The sequence below is a fragment of the Phyllobates terribilis genome, unplaced genomic scaffold, assembly GCF_046119375.1.
Source record: "Phyllobates terribilis strain yellow unplaced genomic scaffold, ASM4611937v1 Scaffold_60__1_contigs__length_8166268, whole genome shotgun sequence".
In the NCBI taxonomy this organism is placed as follows: domain Eukaryota; kingdom Metazoa; phylum Chordata; class Amphibia; order Anura; family Dendrobatidae; genus Phyllobates; species Phyllobates terribilis.
In genome coordinates, this window is record NW_027362820.1 from 6,286,979 (window position 1) to 6,313,245 (window position 26,267).

The following is a 26,267-nucleotide window of genomic DNA, read 5'->3' on the forward strand; positions in this document are numbered from 1 at the left end:
ATAAGTAGAAAACCCATGAAAGGTGAGACAGAATAAATTGCTAGGATTATTTAAAGCAATAGTGTGCAGATAAAAACCCATAAGAACACATTGGATCCCCAACCCTAATCACTTGGGATTATAGGATAGGCAGCAAAGGAACATGTTCTCCTTCAGGGATAGGTGCAGTGCAGAATATTATACAGATAACTTGTGCGCAATTGCACACAAGCACCTAATGGGTTATCAGAGCATTGCAAACATTAAATATGAAGTGCTATACCTGAAGACATGCTGGCGTGTCCTAGAGCGGGTAGGAGGTCCAAGTAAGCGCCTCGACGCGCGTTTCTCCTTCCGGCTTTGTCAGGAGGCGTGGGGAGAATTTAAAAAGGGGCACTATATAAATGAGTATGTCCGGGTGGCTGGCGAATCGGCGCACCGCTCGTCATGTTGTTACTCCCCTCAGGGCGCGGCCGGCCAGCGCATGCCGGAAACAATGGGAGGGAGGACAATGTCATCACTCCCGTCGTCCCGGCAACGAATCCAGCCCGCGGCGCCACAGGGGACAAACAGCACATGTGCGAGGTGTGTCTGCACCACTAAGGTAAAGCTACAGATGATTCCAAATATTTAAGAATTAAAGATTAGGTTTAATAAATAATTCTGGTAGATTTATAATGGCTTAGAGGGATAGAGATGAGGGCGTATATCCTATTAAGTATACCACTGCCAGAAGGTACATGGCTGAGTCATTAATGGTAAATATTCCAAACTTGCTATATCTAATACCGACAGCATGATCATAGGAGATGGCAGATAGTAGATCCCTCCTGAAGAATAATAAAATATCGATATGGGAGGGACATATATATAACCACTCATACTCAAAAAGTATTGCCATGCAGATGCTTACAAAGATAGGTTACAGCAAAAATACAAAAAAGGGCACATATGTAGCCCTCCATGTTCGAAACATACTTCCCTTACAAATATCTACAAAATTATGTGGCAACGATCCATATCGTCACATAACACGAGAATTTATATATATCAATATGCGAAGGGCATATATGTGACCTTCAATTTTCAAAAATTATTTCCCCAAAGACATTTGTAAAATCGCATAGCAGCAATCTGTATTGTCACCTAAGGAGAATACATATAGAGCTTACCGCCTTTCAAAGATACTTCCCAAATAATATTTATAAAATCGCATAGCGATAGTCCACATGTCAGCATGCTGTTTCGATGGTAAGTATCTTGGCGATCTTCCTTAGTGACACTTGCAGAGTCGCATGGCGATAGTCCATATGTGAGCATACTGCTTCAATGATGAGTATCATAACAATCTTCCTTAGTGATACTCGCAGAATCGCATAGCGATAATCCATATATCGACATGCTGCCTCAATGGTAGAAATCTTAGCAACATTTATGCACAAACCTAAAATAAAGTTATTTTTATATAATATATAACAGTAAAGCAACTAATGTTGATATATAACTAAAACCAATGTCCTCAGGTTTGATGCTGAATGGATGCTTGCGTTCCGTAGTTCTTTGGGCCACGGTGTTACCTGCTGTTCTGTGGTGTGAGATGGGAAGAAGAATAGTCAGGTAGCCGGGTCAGAACCAGGAGGGCAGAGAACATACAACATCAGAAGACACGAGTAGTCGGTAAACGGGCCGGGATCACAACAGGAAACAAATACACAAGCCGGGAGCTGAGCACAGAGGACTGAACCAGAGGAGAACAAGGCTGTAACTGGCAGCTTCCGGCAATATGCTTCCAGCTTTAGTAGGGTGTGGTGCTTTCCAGTTGGCTGAAGTAGGGAGCAGATTACTCCAGCTGGACAGCACACACACCCATACTGCCAGACTGGATAGTACTAATGGTCCCAGGCACCATAATCTTAGTGGCTGGACAGAGCCTGTGCCGCCCAGAGCTTCTGGTTCTGACGTCTCCTCCATCACCAGCGCCACCTGCAGGATGAATAAGGCGGCTCCTGCTGAGAGAAGCAGACGTCACAGGAGCAGATCCCAGAGGAGATGGGACACACCATTTACAGAAGCCCTAATATGATAAAATATCAGAAAACCAGAGCAGTGGAAATCCCCATAAAGTGAATACATTTTATAACCCTCAGTGAATTAATCTATAGGAGTAGTGACTATTTTTACTCCCCAGGCTCTTTCCGGAAATTAGCACGCTGTGGATGATGGAGAGTGAAAATTACAAATATATAGTTTCATTACCCAACACATAGTGCCCAGATTGTGCCCCAGGAGACACACACCATCAATTAAGTGGGCTCTTCTCACTATAGTAATGTCAAATACATGGAGGCTAAATGTGATTTAGGCACACTGCAAGGCTCAGATTTGAGGGGGAGATTTGACTTTGGGAGAGCGGATATTGCTGGATTGGTTTATGGAAGCCATGTTGCTTTTCAAAAGCCTTTGAGCCACTAATAATATGGAAACCTATTTTTCCAATGACAGATAATGGATCTTAGTGGGGGATTGTTTTTTGCAGGATGAGTAGTTGTTGTATTGGTATTATGTTCGCCTATATAACACAGTTTGGTGCCTTTATATTAGGGAGGCAGAATGAACAAACAATTGAACACCACGCTCCACTGGTTCATCCTATGAGGTTTTCTATTAGACTGTGAACTGTCATTGTCTTGGTGAATAATTCAATATGTTTACATAACTTGCCTTTTCTACAGACCGTTTAAATAGAAATGTTAATAAATATAAATTTCAATTTTTTTTTATTAAAAATAATTTATTTTCTTCTTGGCAGATGACTGTACCAGGAGATCAAAGGAACAGCTGACATCTTCAATTTTGAAATCAGACGATCTTGAGATCCCCCAAAATGCAATTGAAGTGAATGCCATTACTCCAGATATCCCATCATCCCTTCACAGCAAAGATCTGTCATCTGATCCTTTGAAGCAGGTCCTGTCTTCTGATTCATTACCGACTACTAAGGAAAATCAAAGTTACAAAATAAGCATTATTAAACAAATTGCTCCTGAAGCAAAGAAGCCATTTTCATGTTCAGAATATGGAAAGAGTTTTCCCCTCGAAAAGTCTTTTCTTAAACGTCAAAACATTCACACATCGGAGAATAGATTTTTTTGTTCCAAGTGTGGGAAATGTTTTAACTACAAATCAAATCTTGTTACTCACCAGAGAATTCACACAGGGGAGAAGCCATTTTCATGTTCAGAATGTGGGAAATGTTGTAACCAGAAATCACACCTTATTAGTCACCAGAGAACTCACACAGGGGAGAAGCCATTTTCATGTTCAGAATGTGGGAAATGTTTTAGAGTGAAACCAAGCCTTATCAAGCATCAGATAATTCACACAGGGGCGAATCCTTTTTCCTGTTCAGAATGTGGAAAATGTTTTAACCAGAAATGGAATCTTGTTAAGCATCAAAAAACTCACACAGGGGAGAAGCCATTTTCATGTTCAGAATGTGAGAAATGCTTTGCAGGGAAACCAAGTCTTATTGCCCATCAGAGAACTCACACAGGGGAGAAGCCTTTTTCATGTTCAGAATGCGGGAAAGGTTTTAATCGGAAAGAGCAACTTGTTATACACCAAAGAACCCACACAGGGGAGTACCCTTTTTCCTGTTCAGTATGTGGAAAAAAATTTGCAGAAAAATCAAAGCTTACCAGACACCGGAGAACCCACACAGGGGAGAAGCCTTTTTCATGTTTAGAATGTGGAAAATGTTTTCTGTGGAAATCATCTCTTCTTAGTCACCAGAGCAGTCACACAGGGTAGAAGCCTTTTTTAGATTCTTAATGTGGGAAATGTTTTACTTGTAAATCAACTGTTAATGAACATCAGAGAAGTCACACAGGGGAGAAGTCGCTTTCATGTTTAGAATGTTGAAAATATTTTATCCAGAAATTGTATCTTTTTAAAGGGAACCTGTCAATGTCATCAGTAACACTCTTTTTTTCATTAAAATTGGCGCTAATATCATGAGTATATAGCACTTTATATAGTTATATCAGACCTGCTCGTTTAGTCATAGGGGTGTGATCCTTGCATTCAATCAGGGCTGGTGCCACTCACGCATTTGAATTCTGCTCCCAGCTCGCGCTGAAGTAAGTATGTTGCACTTGCGCAGTATAACATAGCCAGCCAGCAAAGCTTACTGTGCTGTGAGCCATGCATGCACTGTGATGAGCGGCTCCCCGCCCATGCGCAGTGAGGCTGTGTAGTGGCGGCTGGGGATGGCCACCGCCATGAGGTTGCGAAAAGCTTTCGTCTCCACAAGCCTAAACGGCAACATTTCCAGGGCAAGCAGTATGGAAATGTGGCCATTTAGTATTGTGGCTTATGGGTGAGCGGCTGTGTATTTACTCTTGCGTTCCAAGGACTGGGGTAGGTACAATTGAACGCTGCGCTGGGACAAGGACATGGAAATGGATGCTGACGGTGTTTGCAAGTGTGCAATGACAGGTGCAGGGTGGGAGGCATCTTCACCAACATCATGGACAGGGTATTAGTGTACATGTTCAGGGGAAGAGGCAATGATGTCACCCGCAGACACAGCTTTTGGCCCCTGGCGTTCGGCCCAAAGTAGTCTGGTGCATCGCTTGGATGAGCCTGAGCATGCTGGTGGTGGTCAGGCTGGTACTTGTGCTGGCCCTGCTGATGCTGGCATGGTAGATGTTCTAAATTGCCTTTTTTGGGTTAACTGGACTGTCTTCAAAAAAGCGCCAGACTTGGGAAGACCTAACTCTTGGCTTGTCAACTTCACCCTTGTTGATACTCTGGGGAACAGTTGCCCACCTTGTGTCTCTGTCCACTCAACTGCATCTTCCTGGCTGTTGTGGTGCTGCAGCTCCCTTCCCCTGTGCACTGCTGTCCTCACTCTGCATGTCACCTTCCCAGGTTGGGTCAGTCAGCATCATCCACCATCTTGTCTTCCACTTCTGCACCCTGGTCCTCCTCTTGACTTGCTGACATTGAAACGCCATGTGTTGGCAATTGTGTCTCATCATCATCCACCTCTTGCGATAGTAATTGCATTTTTTCCACCATTGTCTTCTTGCGAGTGTGGCTGCTCAAATATTTATGCATCGCTACCTGCGAACTCCTCATGTCCCGCTTGAAATGGACAGAGCGAGAGGCCAGAATCTATAAATGGACATGTGAACAGCTCTTTGGAGTGTCCAAGCGCAGACACTCTGTCTCTAGGCACTCTGCATGGTGGGAGAAAGGAGGATCATGGTCAGAATTATGTGGTCCAAAATCACAGCTACTGAGACTGGACCGTGTGGAAGACAGGGTGGCGCTGGCAAAGTGATTGGAAGCATTATCTGTTCTCAATCTAACAACCTTTTCACTCTGGTTTGGCATGAAAAGAGTGGTGTTCCACGCCACACCCACGTACAAAGAGATGAAGCTAGATTGACATGATAAGTGTGTTAGTTGTGCTCCCACAGCAGCCACAGTTTCACCTTGCCCATGACTTCGGCCTTTTCTCTCACCATCAGCATCATGTCCACTACCCCGTCCCTTACCCCGCACCCTGCCCATTTTAAATTACGTATGATATACCCCTGTTGAGAAAACGTTGCAGTATTATAATGGCAGGAAAACAATTTATTTTTGTGTTTGAGCCACAACTGCAGCACAATAAATACCATAAAAAATTTCACTGGTGAAAAAAATGCATTGTATTACAATGGCAGGAAAATTTACCCACTTCAGATGGACTGGTTTCACTGTAGGAGCAATATAGCGATCATATTGAGATCCAACCAAGTCTGGCTGTATGCTTTTGACACACAACTTCCTTAGTTAAAATGGTGTATAATAATTTCCTGCTCAGAAAAATTTGCAGGATTAAGAGCAAAAATATTATTATTATGCCTGAGAATTATGCCTATTATGCCTGAGAAGGGCTTTTCGTATCAGTTGAAGCATATAGGACGTACAATTCACCCTATCTTGTCCTACACGATCCCTTCAGCACAATCTCTCCTGAGGCACTGCTAACAGCAGTATTAATCTTGATTATAATTAGCCCTGTAGTTCAAAGAAATAGAAATGTGGTTTTATCCCTGACTTTATGCAGCTACAGTTCTGTCCCTCTCTCATCTTCAGCTCTCCTTACTCTGCCTGTTTCCGGGATACAGTGTCTTATATAGACCTGATGACACTATGCGGCCAGTCAATCACAGTAACGCCACAACCAGGGTGGCTACGGCATTACAGTGACTGGTAGGAAATCCCCACATGATTTTTGGCTGTCTAAAAAGTGACAAACATGCGGGGCGTACCACATGTGTAAAGCCACTGCCAAGGCTACAGCAAAGAAACTAATCTTAGAACTTATCAGCAGATACGGGGTGCCCGAGGCCATAGACGGTGACAGAGGCGCCACTTTTCCGGAGAAGTAATGCAGGAAATAATGTCCGCCCTGGGAGTGGAAAAGGCCTTTCATACTATGTACCATCCACAGAGTAGAGGTAGTGTAGAGACATTGAATTCGGCCCTGAAACTCAAAATCTAGAAAGCCATGGCTGAAACGGGCAGACCATGGACAGAATGCTTGCCCCTTGCACTCTTTTTAATCAGGTACACTCCCAACAAAAAAAACAGGCCTCTGCCTATATGAGGTGTTTATTGGGTCAGCCCCTAGGCTAGGGTTGTATTTTCCATAGCAGCTCTAGATGCAACATGATAGGCTGTCTTCTTATGATATTTCACTTACAAAATGCTTGTCTAGCATACAGTTATATGAAAAAGTTTGGGCACCCCTATTAATCTTAAGCTTAATGTTTTATAAAAATTGGCGTTTTTGCAACAGCTATTTCAGTTTGATATATGTAATAACTGTTGGACACAGTAATGTTTCTGCCTTGAAATGAGGTTCATTGTACTAACAGAAAATGTGCAATCTGCATTCAAACAAAATTTGACAGGTGCATAAGTATGGGCACCCTTATCATTTTCTTGTTTTAAATACTCCTACCTACTTTTTACTAACTTACTAAAGCACTTTTTTTGGTTTTATAACCTCATTGAGCTTTGAACTTCATAGCCAGGTGTATGCAATCATGAGAAAAGCTACTTAAAGTGGCCACTTGCAAGTTGTTCTCCTGTTTGAATCTCCTGTGAAGAGTGGCATCATGGGCTCCTCAAAACAACTGTCAAATGATCTGAAAACAAAGATTATTCAACATAGTTGTTCAGGGGAAGGATACAAAAAGCTGTCTCAGAGATTTAACCTGTCAGTTTCCACTGTGAGAGACATAGTAAGGAAATGGAAGAACACAGGGACAGTTCTTGTTAAGGCCAGATGTGGCAGGCCAAGAAAAACATCAGAAAGGCAGAGAAGAAGAATGGTGAGATCAGTCAAGGATAATCCTCAGACCACCTCCAGAGAGCTGCAGCATCAACTTGCTGCAGATGGTGTCACTGTGCATCGGTCAACTATACAACGCACTTTGCACAAGGAGAAGCTGTATGGGAGAGTGATGCGAAAGAAGCCGTTTCTGCAAGCACGCCACAAACAGAGTCGGCTGAGGTATGCAAAAGCACATTTGGAGAAGCCAATTTCTTTTTGGAAGAAGGTCCTGTGGACTGATGAAACCAAGATTGAGTTGTTTGGTCATACAAAAAGGTGTTATGCATTTCGGCAAAAAAACACAGCATTCCAAGAAAAACACTTGCTACCCACAGTAAAATTTGGTGGAGGTTCCATCATGCTTTGGGGCTGTGTGGCCAATGCCGGCACCGGGAATCTTGTTAAAGTTGAGGGACGCATGGATTCCACTCCGTATCAGCAGATTCTTGACAATAATGTTCAAGAATCAGTGACAAAGTTGAAGTTACGCAGGGGATGGATCTTTCAGCAAGACAATGATCCAAAACACCGCTCCAAATCTACTCAGGCATTCATGCAGAGGAACAATTACAATGTTCTGGAATGGCCATCCCAGTCCCAGACCTGAATATCATTGAACATCTGTGGGATCATTTGAAGAGGGCTGTCCATGCTCGGCGACCATCAAACTTAACTGAACTGGAATTGTTTTGTAAAGAGGAATGGTGAAAAATACCTTCATCCAGGATCCAGGAAATCATTAAAATCTACAGGAAGCGACTAGAGGCTGTTATTTTTGCAAAAGGAGGATCTACTAAATATTAATGTCACTTTTCTGGTGAGGTGCCCATACTTATGCACCTGTCAAATTTTATTTGAATGCAGATTGCACATTTTCTGTTAGTACAATAAATCTCATTTCAAGGCAGAAACATTACTGTGTCCAACAGTTATTACATATATCAAACTGAAATAGCTGTTGCAAAAACACCAATTTTTATAAAACATTAAGCTTAAGATTAATATGGGTGCCCAAACTTTTTCATATAACTGTATACTCTCGAGTTTACTTTTCCTTTCTAGATCCAGATTCTGTGGAAGGGAGCCACCCCTTGCAGCCCGAAGACTGGGTGGTGGTCAAAAGACACATCAGAAGAGCCATTGAGCCTCAATTTGATGGATCCTTCCAAGGTCTGATGACAACTGAGACGGCTGTTCGAGAGAAAGCCCAATTGGATCCATGACTCACACTGCAGGATGACAGCTGACCCAAGAAAGCCACTGATTGATGTGGATGTACAGTACACCTTGTGCCTTATCCTTTAACTTTGATAAATGGGGGCTCATCGAAGACTATGTCCCAAGATATAAAGAATGGGGAGCTAGTTAGCACTTTCTGGTTTAATACCTCAGACCATGTAATCAGTTACAAATTTGACCTGTGTAACATGGTCTGCTGCCCTAGGGTGGAGTGGCAGCGTGGGGACATCTGTAGACTCACCCAAAAGTATATATGTGTCACCAATGCCAACACTGGCTATGGGTCTGATTGTGAGTTCTGGACTATGGTAGGCTGGAACATTGGGAAAGACAACCCTTCTGTAGCCCGCAAAAAGACAGACAGCATGGGTAGAAGCCTCCTTACTACAGTCATGGCCAAAAGTATTGAGAATGAGACAAATAGTAATTTTTCCAAAGTTTACTGCTTCATTTTTTGTAATGGCAATTTGCATATACCCCTGATTGTCAAAGAGTGATCAGCTTAACAGCAATTACTGTACTTGCAAAGTCAATATTTGCCCAGAAAATGAACTTTAACCCCCAAAACACATTTCAACATCATTGCCGTCCTGCCTTAAAAGGAGCAGCTAACATCGTTTTAGTGATTGATCCATTAACACAGGTGTGGGTGTTGATGAGGACAGGGCTGGCAATCAATCAGTCATGATTAAGTAAGAATGACATCACTGGACACTTTAAAAGGAGGCTGGTTCTTGGTATCATTGTTTCTCTTCAGTTAACCATGGTTATCTCTAAAGAAACACGTGCAGCCATCATTGCACTGCACAAAAATGGCCTAACAGGGAAGAGTATGGCAGCTACAAAGATTGCACCTCAGTCAACAATCTATCGCATCATCAAGAACTTCAAGGAGAGAGCTTCCATTGTTGTCAAAAAGGCTCCAGGGCGCCCAAGAAAGACCAGCAAGCGCCAGGACCGTATCTTAAAACTGTTTCAGCTGCGGGATCGGACTACCAGCAGTGCCAAGCTTGCTCAGGAATGGCAGCAGGCGGTTGTGAGTGCTTCTGCACGCACTGTGAGGCGGAGACTCTTTGAGCAAGGGCTGGTTTCAAGGAGGGCAGCAAAGAAGCCACTTCTCTCCAGAAAAAACATCAGGGACCGACTGATATTCTGCAAAAGGTACAGGGAGTGGACTGCTGAGGACTGGGGCAAAGTCATTTTCTCTGATGAATCCCCTTTTTGATTGTTTGGTACATCTGGAAAACAGCTTATTCGGAGAAGAAGAGGTGAGCGCTACCACCAGTCTTGTCTCATGCCAACTGTAAAGCATCCTGAAACCATTCATGTGTGGGGTTGCTTCTCAGCCAAGGGAATCGGCTCACTCACAGTCTTGCCTAAAAACACAGCCATGAATAAAGAATGGTACCAGAATGTCCTCCAAGAGCAACTTCTCCCAACCGTCCAAGAGCAGTTTGGCGCCCAACAATGCCTTTTCCAGCATGATGGAGCACCTTGCCATAAAGCAAAGGTGATAACTAAATGGCTCATGGAACAAAACATAGAGATTTTGGGTCCATGGCCTGGAAACTCCCCAGATCTTAATCCCATTGAGAACTTGTGGTCAATCATCAAGAGACGGGTGGACAAACAAAAACCAACAAATTCTGGCAAAATGCAAGCATTGATTATGCAAGAATGGACTGCTATCAGTCAAGATTTGGTCCAAAAGTTGATTGAGAGCATGCCAGGGAGAATTACAGAGATCTTGAAGAAGAAGGGGCAACACTGCAAATATTGACTTGCTGCATTAACTCATTCTGTCAATATAACCTATTGGTACTCATAATATGATTGCAATTATATTTCTGTATGTGATATAAACATCAGACAAACACTAATAAAAACCAGAGGCCAGCAGATCATGTGAAAATATAATTTTGGTGTCATTCTCAAAACTTTTGGCCATGACTGTAGAATGACTCAGCTACAACCAGAATACATGTCCAAACATTGTACAGTAAGTCTGACAACTGTCTTCCCCTATGCTTGACAATAGAGAACCGCTCTGTTACAGATGCAGAACTATAGATGTGATGGGCATAAATATCCCGGGGGACACTGACCATTTAGGACATTTATCTTAAGGATATCAGGGACTGACCTATTCTAAATAAGACTGAAACCCTGCAACCTAAGCTTCCAAGACTTATCGCTGGTGTACTTCCCTATAAGCGACTAGACAAACCTCATTTATTTCTCCTGCCTAATTCAGGTATTTTCTGCTGTAGAAGGAGAAAATACTTCGAAGTGTAATCTGCAACAGCAGTTTTATCCCCTTCTAGACCCTAAAAACATAAAGGCTAATGGAGTTAGACCCTATCCGAGGAATAACACGTGTTTCCCGATTTTAATAGGTAACATTGACCTAAAGCAATTAAGTTCCTTGTACCGCAGTCCCACCACCGCCACTAACTTGGTACAAGTCTATGTCCTCCTGAATCAGATGGTAGCTAAGGCTGACTTGTGATGGGTGTGTGGAAATGGTGACTTTTATCCAATACTGCTAGTGGGATGGAATGGCACATGTGCTATTGTTAATTTCCTGTTACCATTCCAGATGGTGACTCCGAATATAGACAAGCTCCATGAATATGCAATGGGAAACCAGAGACACAATCGTGACACCAGCACTCCTACTTCTTTCGACATTCACGTGTCCATCCACGCTATTGGAGTCCCAAGAGGAGTGCCAGACGAATTCAAAGCCAGAGATCAAGTAGCAGTGGCATTTGAATTCGCTATTCCCCATCGTTACAGCAAATAAAAATGTGGACTAGAAAAATTATATCTACTACGACCAACTGTTGGGTGCTAACTCTGACATGAATGTGGCACCCGTATAGTTCCCTTGCTTGTTGTGTCTTGTGTGTGTCCATCCGATGGTGTGACAGGCAAACCGATCTGGAGAATCTGGTGAAGCGGTGTAGAAGACCGGCTTCTTCTATTAGGGGTGGGGGAATGTATCTGGGGAAGTCTGTAGACGGGCACTTTGTCTGGAACAGCCACCCACTGCCACAAGAGAAGGGAATTGTGAGAGCATGAGTTATTTCATCTATCCTGACTTGATTTTGATTTTAGTATGTGTATCTCCTGCTTTCCAAGATAGAGTTTGAGCCAGTATGTGTGTTTTGTCATAAGGGGTCCCTTACAAATGTCTTTGTTTAACGGACTTAGAGAAGACATAATTGAGAAACAAAACCTAAGTGAGAGACACACCTAGACTGTTCAGCAGGATGTAGACAGAATTACCTTTAGCCATTGAGATGTATGTATGCTAATGCCAGCTCACATGTAGAGATAGGAAAAATAATTATGGTGAGTCCCAAAAATAATCCTCAATTTATTGCAAAATAATTAAAAGATCATACAGGTTGGGAATACATCTCAACGCGTTTCTGGCAAAAAGCCCTTATTCACTGAGATACAGATTCCTTATGATACATGGTATAAAAACAAATGGTGACCAACCATTGATCAATAAACACATATGTTAGCAATCAATCACATTTGAGAATAATTAGCATAATCACAAGGCTAAATCACAAGGAAACCAGAAGGAGAAGGAGAGGGGGAAAAAAAAACACAGGCATTCAAATCTCTAAGACTTAATATAGATAAAGGGTATCATTTCTATAGTTCATGCCGTTGGGGTATTTTGTATCCAGTTTAATAATCCAAAATAATTCTCTTAGGAGGAGTTTTTTCCTCTAATAGGAATATCCACTTTTTCTATCCCATAGAATGAAAAATTATTTAATTCCCCTTTATGTCTCTATACAAAATGCTTGCATGCTCCTGAATAGGATGCTTTTTTATTTTTGATGTTGGTAACATGTTCTGCCATCCTTTTCTTTAATTTACGTATTGTGCAGCCAATGTATTTTATTTTACATTCTTTGCAAAATATGCAATACACAACATAATTTGTATTGCAATTAATAAATCTTTTAACCCCTTAATAACATCTGACGTACTAATACGCGTCTGTGCCCTGGGACTTAAGAGCCAGACCCGTATTAGTACGTCATCGCGATCGCGCGCGCACACAGGCTGTGCGGGCGCGATCGCCGCCGGGTGTCAGCTGATTGTCACAGCTGACACCCGGTACTATGTGCAGGGAGCGGTCACGCACCGCTCCCAGCACATTAACCCCCGTGATGCTGCGATCGAAGTCGATCGAAGTCGATCGCGGCATTGCGGGGGCAAGGGGAGGTGATCGGCGATACTCACCTCCTCTTCCGGCTTCCAGCGCAGTCTGCAAAGGCTTCCCGGGTGTTGCCATGACGACCCGATGTCGTCATGACAACATCCGGGTCACCAGAGAGCAGGAAGATTGCTTGGACATGCGCAGTGCATCTCCAAGCAATCTTCACACTGTGCACTTCTGACAGCCTTCATGGCATAGGGATGGTGCTCCATTCCTGTGCCATGCAGGCGATCAGAAAAAAAAAGTGAAAGTCCCAGAGTGGGACAAAGTAATAAAGTGTATAAACTGTGTGAAAGTGGAAAAAAAAAAAAAAAAAAATGTGCAAAAATATTATAAAAAAATAAAAAAAATAATACACCAAAAATAAAAATATAATGTACCCATCAATAAATATTATAAAAAAAATAAAAAAAAAACAATAAAAGTACACATATTTGGTATCGCCGCGTCCGGAACAACCTGACCTATAAAACTGTCCCACTAGTTAACCCCTTCAGTGAACACGGTAAAAAAAAAAAAAAAAAAAACAAGCAAAAAACAATGCTTTATCACCATACCGCCAAACAAAAAGTGGAATAACACGCGATCAAAAAGACGCATATAAATAAAAATGATACCGCTGAAAACGTCATCTCGTCCCGCAAAAAACAAGCCGCCATATAGCTCCATCAGCCGAAAAATAAAAAAGTTATAGCTCTCAGAATAAAGCGATACTAAAAAATATTTTTTTCTATAAAATAGCTTTTATTGTGTATAAGCGCCAAAACATAGAAAAATGATACAAATGTGGTACCGCTGTAAACGTACTGACCCGAAGAGTAAAGCTGCCTCATCAATTTTACCACACGCGGAACAGAATAAAAAAAAAAAAAAAAAAAACAATTCCTGAATTGTTGGTTTTTGTTTATTCTGCCTCCCAAAAATCGGAATAGAAAGCGATCAAAAAATGTCACGTGCCTGAAAATGGCACCAATAACAACGTCAAGTCATCCCGCAAAAAACGAGCCGTCACATGACTGTCTGCCAAAATCTGGAAAAATTATAGCTCTCAAAATATGGCGATGCAAAAACTAGATTTTACAAAAAATGCGTCTTTTAGTGTGTGACAGCTGTCAGTCATAAAAACCCCATATGATTCTGGCATTGCTGTAATCACACCGACCCGAAGAATAAAGTCGTCTAATCACTTATACCGCACAAGGAACGGCGTCAAAAATAAACTCTTGAGTTAGGATTGGGCTAGGGTTAGGGCTGGGTTTGGGGCTAGGGTTGTGCTGGGGCTAGGGTTGTGCTGGGGCTAGGGTTGTGCAGGGGCTAGGGTTGTGCAGGGGCTAGGGTTGTGCTGGGGCTAGGGTTGTGCTGGGGCTAGGGTTGTGCTGGGGCTAGGGTTGTGCTGGGGCTAGGGTTGTGCTGGGGCTAGGGTTGTGCTGGGGCTAGGGTTGTGCTAGGGTTAGGGTTGTGCTAGGGTTAGGGCTGGGGTTGGGATTTTTTTCAAAAGTAAGAAAAAAAGATGACGATATGGCGACTAGTGTTGAGAGCAAGTGCTCGCTACTTGAGTTTGCATCGGGTGCTCTGGTATGCATTTAGTATCGTGGGTATTTGAGTGACATGCTCGAGTCTTTGCCCCATATGCTTCGCGGCCAAAAAACTTTACGGGGATTGCCTGCCATGCACGAGCGATCCCCGCATGTTTTTTTTTGGGGTGTCTAATAACCGTGAAACATGCAGAGCAGGGACTCGAGCATGTCACTCGAGCACACGCTGTACATGGTGCATACCTGAGTACCCGATGCAAACTCAAGTAGCGAGCACTTGCGCTCAAGAATAATGAAAACTTATTCAATATGATGACCTAATGTAAACAAATAATGTGCCGTACCTCTGGGTTCAAAATGTTCACTATACACCTTAATAAAATCTTTGAGGGGTATAGTTTCCAAAATGGGGACACTTGTGGGGGAGCTCCACTGTTTAGGCACATCACGGGCTCTCCAAACGCGACATGGTGTCCGCTAACAAATTGAATGGAAAATCGGCTCAAATTGTTAGCGGACGCCATGTTGCGTTTGAAGAGCCCCTGTGTGCCCAAACATTGGAGCTCCCCCACAAGTGACCCCATTTTGGAAACTAGACCCCCCAAGGCACCTATCTAGATGCATAGTGAGCACTTAGAACCCCCAGGTGCTTCACAAATTGATTCGTAAAAATGAAAAAGTGAAAATAAAACACTTTTTCATTTTTATGAATCAATTTGTGAAGCACCTGGGGTTCCAATTGCTCACTATGAATCTAGATAGGTGCCTTGGGGGGTCTAGTTTCCAAAATGGGGTCACTTGTGGGGGAGCTCCAATGTTTGGGCACACAGGGACTCTCTAAATGCAACATGGTATCCGCTAACAAATTGAATGGAAAATCGGCTCAAATTGTTAGCGGACACCACATTGCGTTTGGAGAGCCCCTCTGTGCCCAAACTTTGGAGCTCCCCCACAAGTGACCCCATTTTGGAAACTAGACCCCCCAAGGCACCTTTCTAGATGCATAGTGAGCACTTGGAACCCCCAGGTGCTTCACAAATTGATTCGTAAAAGTGAAAAAAAAAACACTTTTTCATTTTTATGAATCAATTTGTGAAGCACCTGGGGTTCCAAGTGCTCACTATGAATCTAGATAGGTGCCTTGGGGGGTCTAGTTTCCAAAATGGGGTCACTTGTGGGGGAGCTCCAATGTTTGGGCACACAGGGACTCTCTAAATGCAACATGGTATCCGCTAACAAATTGAATGGAAAATCGGCTCAAATTGTTAGCGGACACCACATTGCGTTTGGAGAGCCCCTCTGTGCCCAAACTTTGGAGCTCCCCCACAAGTGACCCCATTTTGGAAACTAGACCCCCCAAGGCACCTTTCTAGATGCATAGTGAGCACTTGGAACCCCCAGGTGCTTCACAAATTGATTCGTAAAAGTGAAAAAAAAAACACTTTTTCATTTTTATGAATCAATTTGTGAAGCACCTGGGGTTCCAAGTGCTCACTATGAATCTAGATAGGTGCCTTGGGGGGTCTAGTTTCCAAAATGGGGTCACTTGTGGGGGAGCTCCAATGTTTGGGCACACAGGGACTCTCCAAATGCAACATGATATCCGCTAACAAATTGTCGGCTCAAATTGTTAGCGGATATCATGTTGCATTTGGAGAGTCCCTGTGTGCCCAAACATTGGAGCTCCTCCACAAGTGACCCCATTTTGGAAACTAGACCCCCCAAGGCACCTATCTAGATGCATAGTGAGCACTTGGAACCCCTAGGTGCTTCACAAATTAATTCGTAAAAATGAAAAAGTGTTTTTTTTTTCACTTTTTCATTATTACGAATCAATTTGTGAAGCACCTGGGGGTTCCAAGTGCTCACTATGCATCTAGAAAGGTGCCTTGGGGGGTCTAGTTTCCAAAATGGGGTCACTTGTGGGGGAGCTCCAAAGTTTGGGCACAGAGGGGCTCTCCAAACGCAATGTGGCGTCCGCTAACAATTTGAGCCGATTTTCCATTCAATTTGTTAGCGGATACCATGTTGCATTTAGAGAGTCCCTGTGTGCCCAAACATTGGAGCTCCCCCACAAGTGACCCCATTTTGGAAACTAGACCCCCCAAGGCACCTATCTAGATGCATAGTGAGCACTTGGAACCCCTAGGTGCTTCACAAATTGATTCGTAAAAATGAAAAAGTGTTTTTTTTTTCACTTTTTCATTATTACGAATCAATTTGTGAAGCACCTGGGGGTTCCAAGTGCTCACTATGCATCTAGGAAGGTGCCTTGGGGGGTCTAGTTTCCAAAATGGGGTCACTTGTGGGGGAGCTCCAAAGTTTGGGCACAGAGAAGCTCTCCAAACGCAATGTGGTGTCCGCTAACAATTTGAGCCGATTTTCCATTCAATTTGTTAGCGGATACCATGTTGCATTTAGAGAGTCCCTGTGTGCCCAAACATTGGAGCTCTCCCACAAATGACCCCATTTTGGAAACTAGACCCCCCAAGGCACCTATCTAGATGCATAGTGAGCAGTTGGAACCCCCAGGTGCTTCACAAATTGATTCATAAAAATGAAAAAGTGTTTTTTTTTCACTTTTTCATTGTTACGAATCAATTTGTGAAGCACCTGGGGGTTCCAAGTGCTCACTATGCATCTAGATAGGTGCCTTGGGGGGTCTAGTTTCCAAAATGGGGTCACTTGTGGGGGAGCTCCAATGTTTGGGCACACAGCAGCTCTCCAAACGCAACATGGTGTCGCTAACAATTTGAGCCAATTTTGCGTTAAATTTGTTAGCGGACACCATGTTGCATTTAGAGAGCCGCTGTGTGCCCAAATATTGGAGCTCCCCCACAAGTGACCCCATTTTGGAAACTAGACCACCCAAGGCACCTATCTAGATGCATAGTGAGCACTTGGAACCCTCAGGTGCTTCACAAATTGATTCATAAAAATGAAAGTGTTTTTTTTTTCACTTTTTCATTGTTACGAATCAATTTGTGAAGCACCTGGGGGTTCCAAGTGCTCACTATGCATCTAGATAGGTGCCTTGGGGGGTCTAGTTTCCAAAATGGGGTCACTTGTGGGGGAGCTCCAATGTTTGGGCACACAGGGACTCTCTAAATGCAACATGGTGTCCTCTAACAAATTTAACGGAAAATCGGCTCAAATTGTTAGCGACACCATGTTGCGTTTGGAGAGCCGCTGTGTGCCCAAACATTGGAGCTCCCCCACAAGTGACCCCATTTTGGAAACTAGACCCCCCAAGGCACCTATCTAGATGCATTGTGAGCACTTGGAACCCTCAGGTGCTTCACAAATTGATTCATAAAAATGAAAAAGTGTTTTTTTTTTTCACTTTTTCATTGTTACGAATCAATTTGTGAAGCACCTGGGGGTTCCAAGTGCTCACTATGCATCTAGAAAGGTGCCTTGGGGGGTCTAGTTTCCAAAATGGGGTCACTTGTGGGGGAGCTCCAAAGTTTGGGCACACATGGGCTCTCCAAACACAACATGGCGTCCGCTAATTATTCAAGCAAATTTTACAATCAAAAAGTCAAATAGCGCTCCTTCCCTTCCGAGCCCTGCCGTGCGCCCAAACAGTATTTTTTCTCCAAATATTGGGTATCTGCGTGCCCAGGGGAAATTGCACAACAAATTTTGGGGTCCATTTTTTCTTGTTACCCCTGTGAAAATAAAAAAAATTGGGTCTAAATTAACATTTTTGTGAAAAAAGTTAAATGTTCATTTTTTTCTTCCACATTCAAAAAATTCCTGTGAAGCACCTGAAGGGTTAATAAAGTTCTTGAATGTGGTTTTGAGCACCTTGAGGGGTGCAGTTTTTAGAATGGTGTCACTTTTGGGTATTTTCTGTCATAAAGACCCCTCAAAGTGACTTCAAATGTGATGTGGTCCCTAAAAAAATAGTTTTGTAAATTTTGTTGGAAAAATGAGAAATCGCTGGTCAACTTTTAACCCTTATAGCTCCCTAACAAAAAAAAATTTTGGTTCCAAAATTGTGCTGATGTAAAGTAGACATGTGGGAAATGTTATTTATTAACTCTTTTGTGTGACATATCGCTCTGATTTCAGGGCTTAAAAATTCAAATTTTGAAAATTGCAAAATTTTCAAAATTTTCGCCAAATTTCCGTTTTTTTCACAAATAAACGCAAGTGATATCGAAGAAATTTTTCCACAATCATGAAGTACAATATGTCACGAAAAAACAGTCTCAGAATCAGGGGGATCCGTTGAAGCGTTCGAGAGTAATTACCTCATAAAGTGACAGTGGTCAGAATTGTAAAAATTGGCCCGGTCATTAACGTGCAAACCACCCGCGGGGCTTAAGGGGTTAATATCATTGGCTGCATCAATTTTTTGAGTTTGCAATGTATACTGGCACATCGTACATTTGGAACATGCACATTTAAAAAAACCTTTACAACTGAGCCAGATTTTTTCATCACTTTTTTGTGGCATGTATAGACTTGGGGAAAGAGTAGCACCTATTGATCTCCCTTTTCTCGGCACACATACTAATGCGAGGGGTACTGAAGATGTTTTTTTTGTCCATATCGTTTGACAAAAAAAACATCTTCAGTACCCCATATAGTTGCCAATTTCAGGAAATAAAAAACATTGTAAACAGATATGTCCCTGTATTATTTCAAGATTGGGACTTAAATAAAATCCTGGAGAATGGATTAGTATGTGTGCCGTGAAAAGGGAGATCAATAGGTGCTACTCTTTCCCCAAGTCTATACATGCCACAAAAAAGTGATAAAAAATCTGGCTCAGTTGTAAAGGTTTTTTTAAATGTGCATGTTCCAAATGTACGATGTGCCAGTATACATTGCAAACGCAAAAAATTGATGCAGCCAATGATACAAAAAGATTTATTAGTTGCAATAGAAATTATGTTGTGTATTGCATATTTTGCAAAGAATGTAAAATAAAATACATTGGCTGCACAATACGTAAATTAAAGAAAAGGCTGGCAGAACATGTGACCAACATCAAAAATAAAAAAGCATCCTATTCAGGAGCATGCAAGCATTTTGTAGAGAGACATAAAGGTGAATTAAACAATTTTTCATTCTATGGGTTAGAAAAGGTGGATATTCCTATTAGAGGAAAAAACTCCTCCTAAGAGAATTATTTTGGATTATTAAACTGGATACAAAATACCCCAACGGCATGAACTATAGGAATGATACCCTTTATCTATATTAAATCTTAGAGATTTAAATGCCTGTGGTTTTTTGTGTTTTTTTCATCCCCTCTCCTTCTGGTTTCCTTGTGATTTAGCCTTGTGATTATGCTAATTATTCTCAAATGTGATTGATTGCTAACATATGTGTTTATTGATCAACGGTTGGTCATCATTTGTTTTTATACCATATATCATAAGGAATCGGAATCAGTGAATAATGGCTTTTTTCCAGAAACGCGTTGAGATGTATTCCCAACCTGTATGATCTTTTAATTATTTTGCAATAAATTGAGGATTTTAATTATTTTTGGGACTCACCATAATTATTTTTCCTATGTGAAGCCTTAAAGTCACGGCTATTGGTTGGAGACCCACAGCATTGCAAAACGGACTGAGTCATATAAATAGGACATGGTGAGGCTGCTTTTTTGTTTATTTACCGAATAGGCACTATACTTCTCTAAATGGTATGCAATAGCCACCATAGCTCTATTGTGAGGTACGGATGAGTATAATTTGACCATATCAAATGTAGCAAAAGAATAGTTAGGATGCCATTTGAAATGATCAAAAACCTTAGGGACAGTAGAAGTGTCCTTCAAAAAACCTGGGGTTCTAATAATGGAGTATTTGGAGATGACATCCACCCACTCACTAAGGTTCTCGTTCAGGGATCCAATACCAGAAATTATTGGTCTGAGCGGAGGGAGGAAAACCCCCTTGTGAACCTTAGGGAGTCCGTGGAAAATAAGAATGATGGGGTATTCAGGAATCAACAGTTTTCGTAATTTAGGGTTCAAAATACCAAGTCTGCTATATCCAGACTGTCAGGAAATATTAAACATCTCTCAAATCTCTCCCTCCCAAGTCTTTATCCGTCCCCACCTCCCCTATCCCATTTGGAGTAAGAAGAGCTAGCAATCTAAAAAGCTGCTTCTATGCAAAATAGCAGTGTACAAAAGAAGTGACAAACTTTATTATCCAGGCTAATTACGAAACGAAATGGAGCTTCTGGTAAAGGAGACATGTGTGACAAATAGACACCTTTGAACATATGGGCCAGAGACTGAATGAGTTGTGCATTTGATCAGAAATAACAAGTATGACACCTGAAAGAGATAGTAAATATCTCGTTAAGGCTTCAAAGGAAATCTATCACACTCCTTACAATAGCCAGGACATTCCTAGCTGCATATGAATTCGATCTCCAGACTCTGAGGCACCGAAATGAAATATGGAATAGCGGCATTTCTATATTTCCAATTGTGATAGGACATATATTTTTAGTGGCGGGGCTAAATAAGGAACAGTATGCATATTTTTCTGTATCTGTGAGCCCTGCCGATGAGCTGTAACACAACAGTGCAGAGATAACCGACAGCATCATGTTTGATCTCTAAGGAAAGGTAAAATCGCAATAAAAAATATGGCATCATTCGCTTACTTCTGCGATCATCGAGCGAGGAGATATCACAGAAATTAGAGATTTAATAAAACCATGAAGGGCGGTGACCAACCCATGTGATGCCATCACAGTGGAGTGTGCGGGCAGGACCTACTTCGTCATAAAACATCAAGCCGAATATTGATATATGCTCATGCTGGGAGATACATATTTTCATGTAAGCAGGGATCACTTTCACTGTAACGGCCAAATCAATCGAAGTGCTCTCCTTCGGCTAAACTGAATCGTCTCTGTGATTTGTATAGTAAGTTCTTCTATTAATCCCTTTTATTTTGTGTAACTGTATATGCTGTATTGTTTTGTCCCCCTTTGTAAAATCTTTTGTAGATTTTTTTCATAAACATTGCCTCCCTTTGGATTAAAGGTGTTGTCCAATACTTTCACATTGATGCCCTATCCTTAGAATAGGGCATCAATGTATGATCAGCCGGGTGTTATGTTCTGCTACCAAAGCTAAGGAAAGAGAGGAGATCTGTCCCTACTATAAGACTCAGCTGAATCCCTACGATGTAACAGGGAACCTGATCCTGCGATCAGACCTGCTAAAGTCCTAATCTAGTCTGTACGGAGACCTATAGATGTGAGGAGGGAATCCCTACAAGTACTAAGGACTGGGAGGAATATGGGACACCTCCTAACAGAAATAGTAGCAGACAGACGAACAAACAAAATAGATAGAACATAGAGGTCCGTAGACCAAGCAAACTAACAGAGTTAGATACAGAGCACAGGCTAGCTAGAAAGTAGATATACAATGAAGTCCAGCAAAGCCAGAAGGGCGGAGCAGGATTAAATAGGCCAACAAGGTCATGTGACCAGCAAAGGAAAAAAAAACTAACAGCAAGGTTCTAACAGTACCCCCCCTTCTAAGAGGATCCTCCGGATCCCCTAGGACCAGGCTTATCAGGAAATCTCCTGTGAAACGCTCTGATAAGTCTGGACGCGGAAACATCATCTGACCTCACCCAAGAGTTATCCTCGGGTCCGAAACCTTTCCAGGCCACAAGATACTGCAAACTACCTCTATACCGTCTAGAGTCAAGGATGCGAGAAATTTCATATTCCCCGTCCTCCACCACCGGAGGAACAGAGGCAGAGGCGTCACCATCCGACACAACAGCTTTTTTTAACAGAGAGACATGAAAGACCGGATTAATTCTCCAGGAGGTAGGAACCTCCAACCTAACAGCAGATTGGTTGACAACCTGAAGCACCTTAAAGGGCCCTACAAACTTGGGACCCAATTTCTTAGAAGGAATCCTCAACCGCAGATTCCTAGAGGACAACCAAACCATGTCACCAACAGCGAACAAAACCTCCTGTCGTTTCCTATCAAAGTAGTCTTTAGATTTTCTGTTGGCCTCCTGAAGATTACCACGCACATCCGTCCAAACTCTTTCCAAATCACCGGAAAAATTCTCCTCCTCAGGCACGGCAGATCCCAACTTGGAGAACGACCCAAACGACGGATGTCTCCCAGAACAACAAAAAAAAGGCGAACAACCAGCAGAAGAAGATGTATGATTGTTCAGAGCAAATTCGGCAAGTGGCAGAAACTCAGACCACCCCTCTTGATTGTCTGCCACAAAACAACGCAAGAACTGCTCAACATCCTGGTTTTTCCTTTCTGTCTGGCCATTAGATTCAGGATGATATCCGGACGAAAACGACAAATGAATTCCCAACCTGTCACAAAAGGCACGCCAAAAACGAGCCACGAACTGAGGACCCCTATCAGAAACAATGTCAGTAGGAACGCCATGAAGTCTGACAATTTCCTTGACAAAGGCCTTAGCGAGAGTTTTAGCGCAGGGCAGTTTGACGAAGGGAACCAAGTGACACATCTTGCTAAAACGGTCCACGACCACCCAGATGACAGTAAAACCCTCAGAGGAGGGAAGGTCAGTTATAAAGTCCATAGCCAAATGTGTCCAAGGAGCACTGGGGACCTCCAAAGGACAAAGCAACCCCGCAGCAGGAGTATGTGAGGACTTAGATCTAGCACATATAGTACATTGGCGCACCCACTTAATGACTTCCTTCTGCCATCCAGGCCACCAAAAACTGCGACCCACCAGTCTCTTGGTCTCAGAGATTCCGGGATGACCTGCCAACCGAGATTCGTGACACTCAACAAACAAATCTCTCCTAAAGGTCCCAGGCACAAACAACCTCCCATGAGGAGTGTTAGATGGGGCATTCTCCTGTGCTTTAAGAATCTCATCTTCCAAAACGGAGTCTAAAGCAGCTATCACAACACCTTCTTGTAAAATGTTTTCCTCTTTCTCAGCACCGACTATGGGAGAAAAACTGCGAGACAAGGCATCCGCCTTAACATTCTTAGTACCAGGGATGTAAGTAACGGAGAAATTAAACCGCGAGAAAAACAGTGCCCACCTAGCCTGACGGGCATTCAGGCGCTTGGCAGCATCAAGATATATCAGATTTTTATGATCCGTAAGAACCTGAACGGGAAATTCCGCACCTTCCAAGAAGTGGCGCCAGTGTTCAAATGCGAGTTTAATAGCCAATAATTCCCGATTACCAATATCGTAATTCAGTTCAGTCTCCGAAAATTTTTTTGAAAAAAAGGCACAGGGATGTAATCCATCCCCGTTATCCTGAGACAATACTGCGCCAACCCCCACAGAGGAAGCATCAACCTCAACCAAAAACGGCCTAGTAACATCAGGCTGCATAAGGATGGGAGCAGAGGTGAACCTCTCCTTGAGATACACAAAAGCTTCAATGGCCTCAGAAGACCACTGAACCGCATCAGCACCTTTCCTGGTGAGATCAGTCAGAGGTTTGACAATACTAGAAAAAATTTTTATGAATTTTCTGTAGTAATTGGCGAAACCCAAAAACCTCTGTATCGATTTCAAACCAATAGGCCTAGGCCATTCCTGCACAGCCTGAACCTTAACCGGATCCATCTCAAAACCTTTGCTGGAGATAATGTAGCCCAAAAAACTAATTCTCTGTACAGCGAACTCACATTTCTCCAGCTTAGCAAAAAGCGAATTGTCCATTAATAACTGTAATACCTCACGCACGCTCCGCCAATGAGACTCCAGATCTGGCGAATAAATCAAAATGTCATCCAAATACACAACCACATTTTTACCGATCAAAGGTCTAAGGATGTCATTAATCAGATTCTGAAAAAATGCAGGAGCATTAGTAAGACCAAAAGGCATAACCAGATTCTCAAAATGACCCACAGGAGTGTTAAAAGCAGTCTTCCATTCATCACCCTCCTTCATGCGCAACAGATTGTATGCCCCCTTAAGGTCAATTTTAGAGAACCACTTGGCCCCCAATAACTGGTTAAACAGATCAGGAATCAATGGCAGTGGGTAAGGATTGCGTACCGTAATTTTGTTAATCTCACGAAAATCCAGACAAGGACGTAAACCGCCGTCCTTTTTTTTTACAAAAAAAAATCCAACCGCCACAGGAGACTTAGAGGGCCTAATGTGACCGGTGGCCAAACTTGTCTGTATGTATTCCTCCAAAGCCTTCCTCTCAGGAATGGTAAGGTTAAATAAACGACTTTTAGGAAGAGTCGCTCCAGGGACAAATTCAATAGAACAATCATAGTCTCTATGGGGAGGCAAAACCTGCGATTCCTTCTCAGAAAAAACTCTCCAAAAATCCTGAATAGGAACAGGCAATTCTCCCCTATCCAAAGCTGCAATACGCCCGTTACAACACTTGTCATAACATTTATGGCTCCAGGATTTAATTTCACTGGTAGACCAATCCAGTACAGGATTGTGAAATTTTAACCAGGGCAAACCCAATATTACTGGAGAAGGCAAGTTATTCAACACTACCAAATCCAATTTCTCATGGTGAACACCATTAATAGTGAGAGGAAATTCACTGACCTTGAGAGTAATATTCTTCAAAGGGGAGCCATCCACAGAAACCACAGCAATGGGGGATGATAAAGGTTCAGGTTTTAAATTGAGTTTTTCCACGAATCCCCCATCAATTACATTCAGTGTAGACCCGCAATCAACAAACACCCGAAATTCCATTAATTTTTCCTGAGCAATCGTGGAAGCAGCTAAAAATATACCCTTGGAATTTAAACAGGCAATACGGGCGTGACTGACCATTTTTTTTTCTTTCTTCATACGAAGCTCACAGCCTTTAATCAAATGACCAGATTTTCCGCAATAGAAACACAAGCCTTCAGAAAATCGACGATCGTTTTCTTGAGAGCGAGGTGCCACCGATCCAATCTCCATCGGTTCACCACTGTTAGTACACACATTATCATAACCAGAAACTGACATAGCAGAGGATTTGCTCTCATTAACCCTAGCACGCAGTCTTCTATCCACCCGTATAGCTAATTGCATAGCCTGTTGCAAATCCTCAGGTGTAGGATAAGCAATTAGCAGGTCTTTAACCCTTTCACTGAGCCCAGCAAGAAATAGACTTTTCAGAGCAGAATCGTTCCACCCTGTTTGAGTGGACCAACGACGAAAATGAGTACAATATTTTTCGACATTACCTTATCCTTGTTTTAAACGTCTCAACTCAGTCTCAGCTGATGCCACACGGTCAGGATCATCATATAATAGTCCTAAAGCAGAAAAAAAACTATCCACTGATCTGAAGCATGTATCACTAGGTTGCAAAGAAAAGGCCCACTCCTGAGGCTCTTTGCGCAAAAGTGACATTATGAACCCTACGCGCTGGGATTCATCCCCAGAGGACTTGGGTCTCAAACGAAAATACAATAAGCAAGCATTTTTAAATGAAAAAAATTCTCGATGTTCACCAAAAAATAAATCCGGCAAACATACCTTAGGCTCCAAGAAATATGCTCCAGGACAGTTACTCACGTGCTGACGGAGCTCGGCCACTTCCAGAGAGAGTCCCTGCAGGTGTTTAGCCAAATCCTGAACCGACACCATGATGGAACAAAAAAAAAAAAAAAAAAAAATCTTTCCTTAGAGAATTTGCAGGCTGGACTTACTGTTATGTTCTGCTACCAAAGCTAAGGAAAGAGAGGAGATCTGTCCCTACTATAAGACTCAGCTGAATCCCTACGATGTAACAGGGAACCTGATCCTGCGATCAGACCTGCTAAAGTCCTAATCTAGTCTGTACGGAGACCTATAGATGTGAGGAGGGAATCCCTACAAGTACTAAGGACTGGGAGGAATATGGGACACCTCCTAACAGA

At 42.5% G+C, this 26,267-nt stretch overlaps 2 protein-coding genes across 4 annotated transcripts in view; both read left to right on the forward strand.

Annotated features, from left to right (window-relative positions):
* Window positions 1-26,267, forward strand: part of LOC141192334 (uncharacterized) — a 732,001-nt gene that overhangs the window by 528,711 nt on the left and 177,023 nt on the right. The window lies entirely within an intron of this gene.
* Window positions 16-3,978, forward strand: LOC141192368 (uncharacterized). Its single transcript, XM_073661886.1, has 2 exons — window positions 16-22; window positions 2,789-3,978. Exons 1-2 carry the CDS (start codon window positions 16-18, stop codon window positions 3,787-3,789), a joined length of 1,008 nt encoding a protein of 335 aa, XP_073517987.1. The 3' UTR covers window positions 3,790-3,978.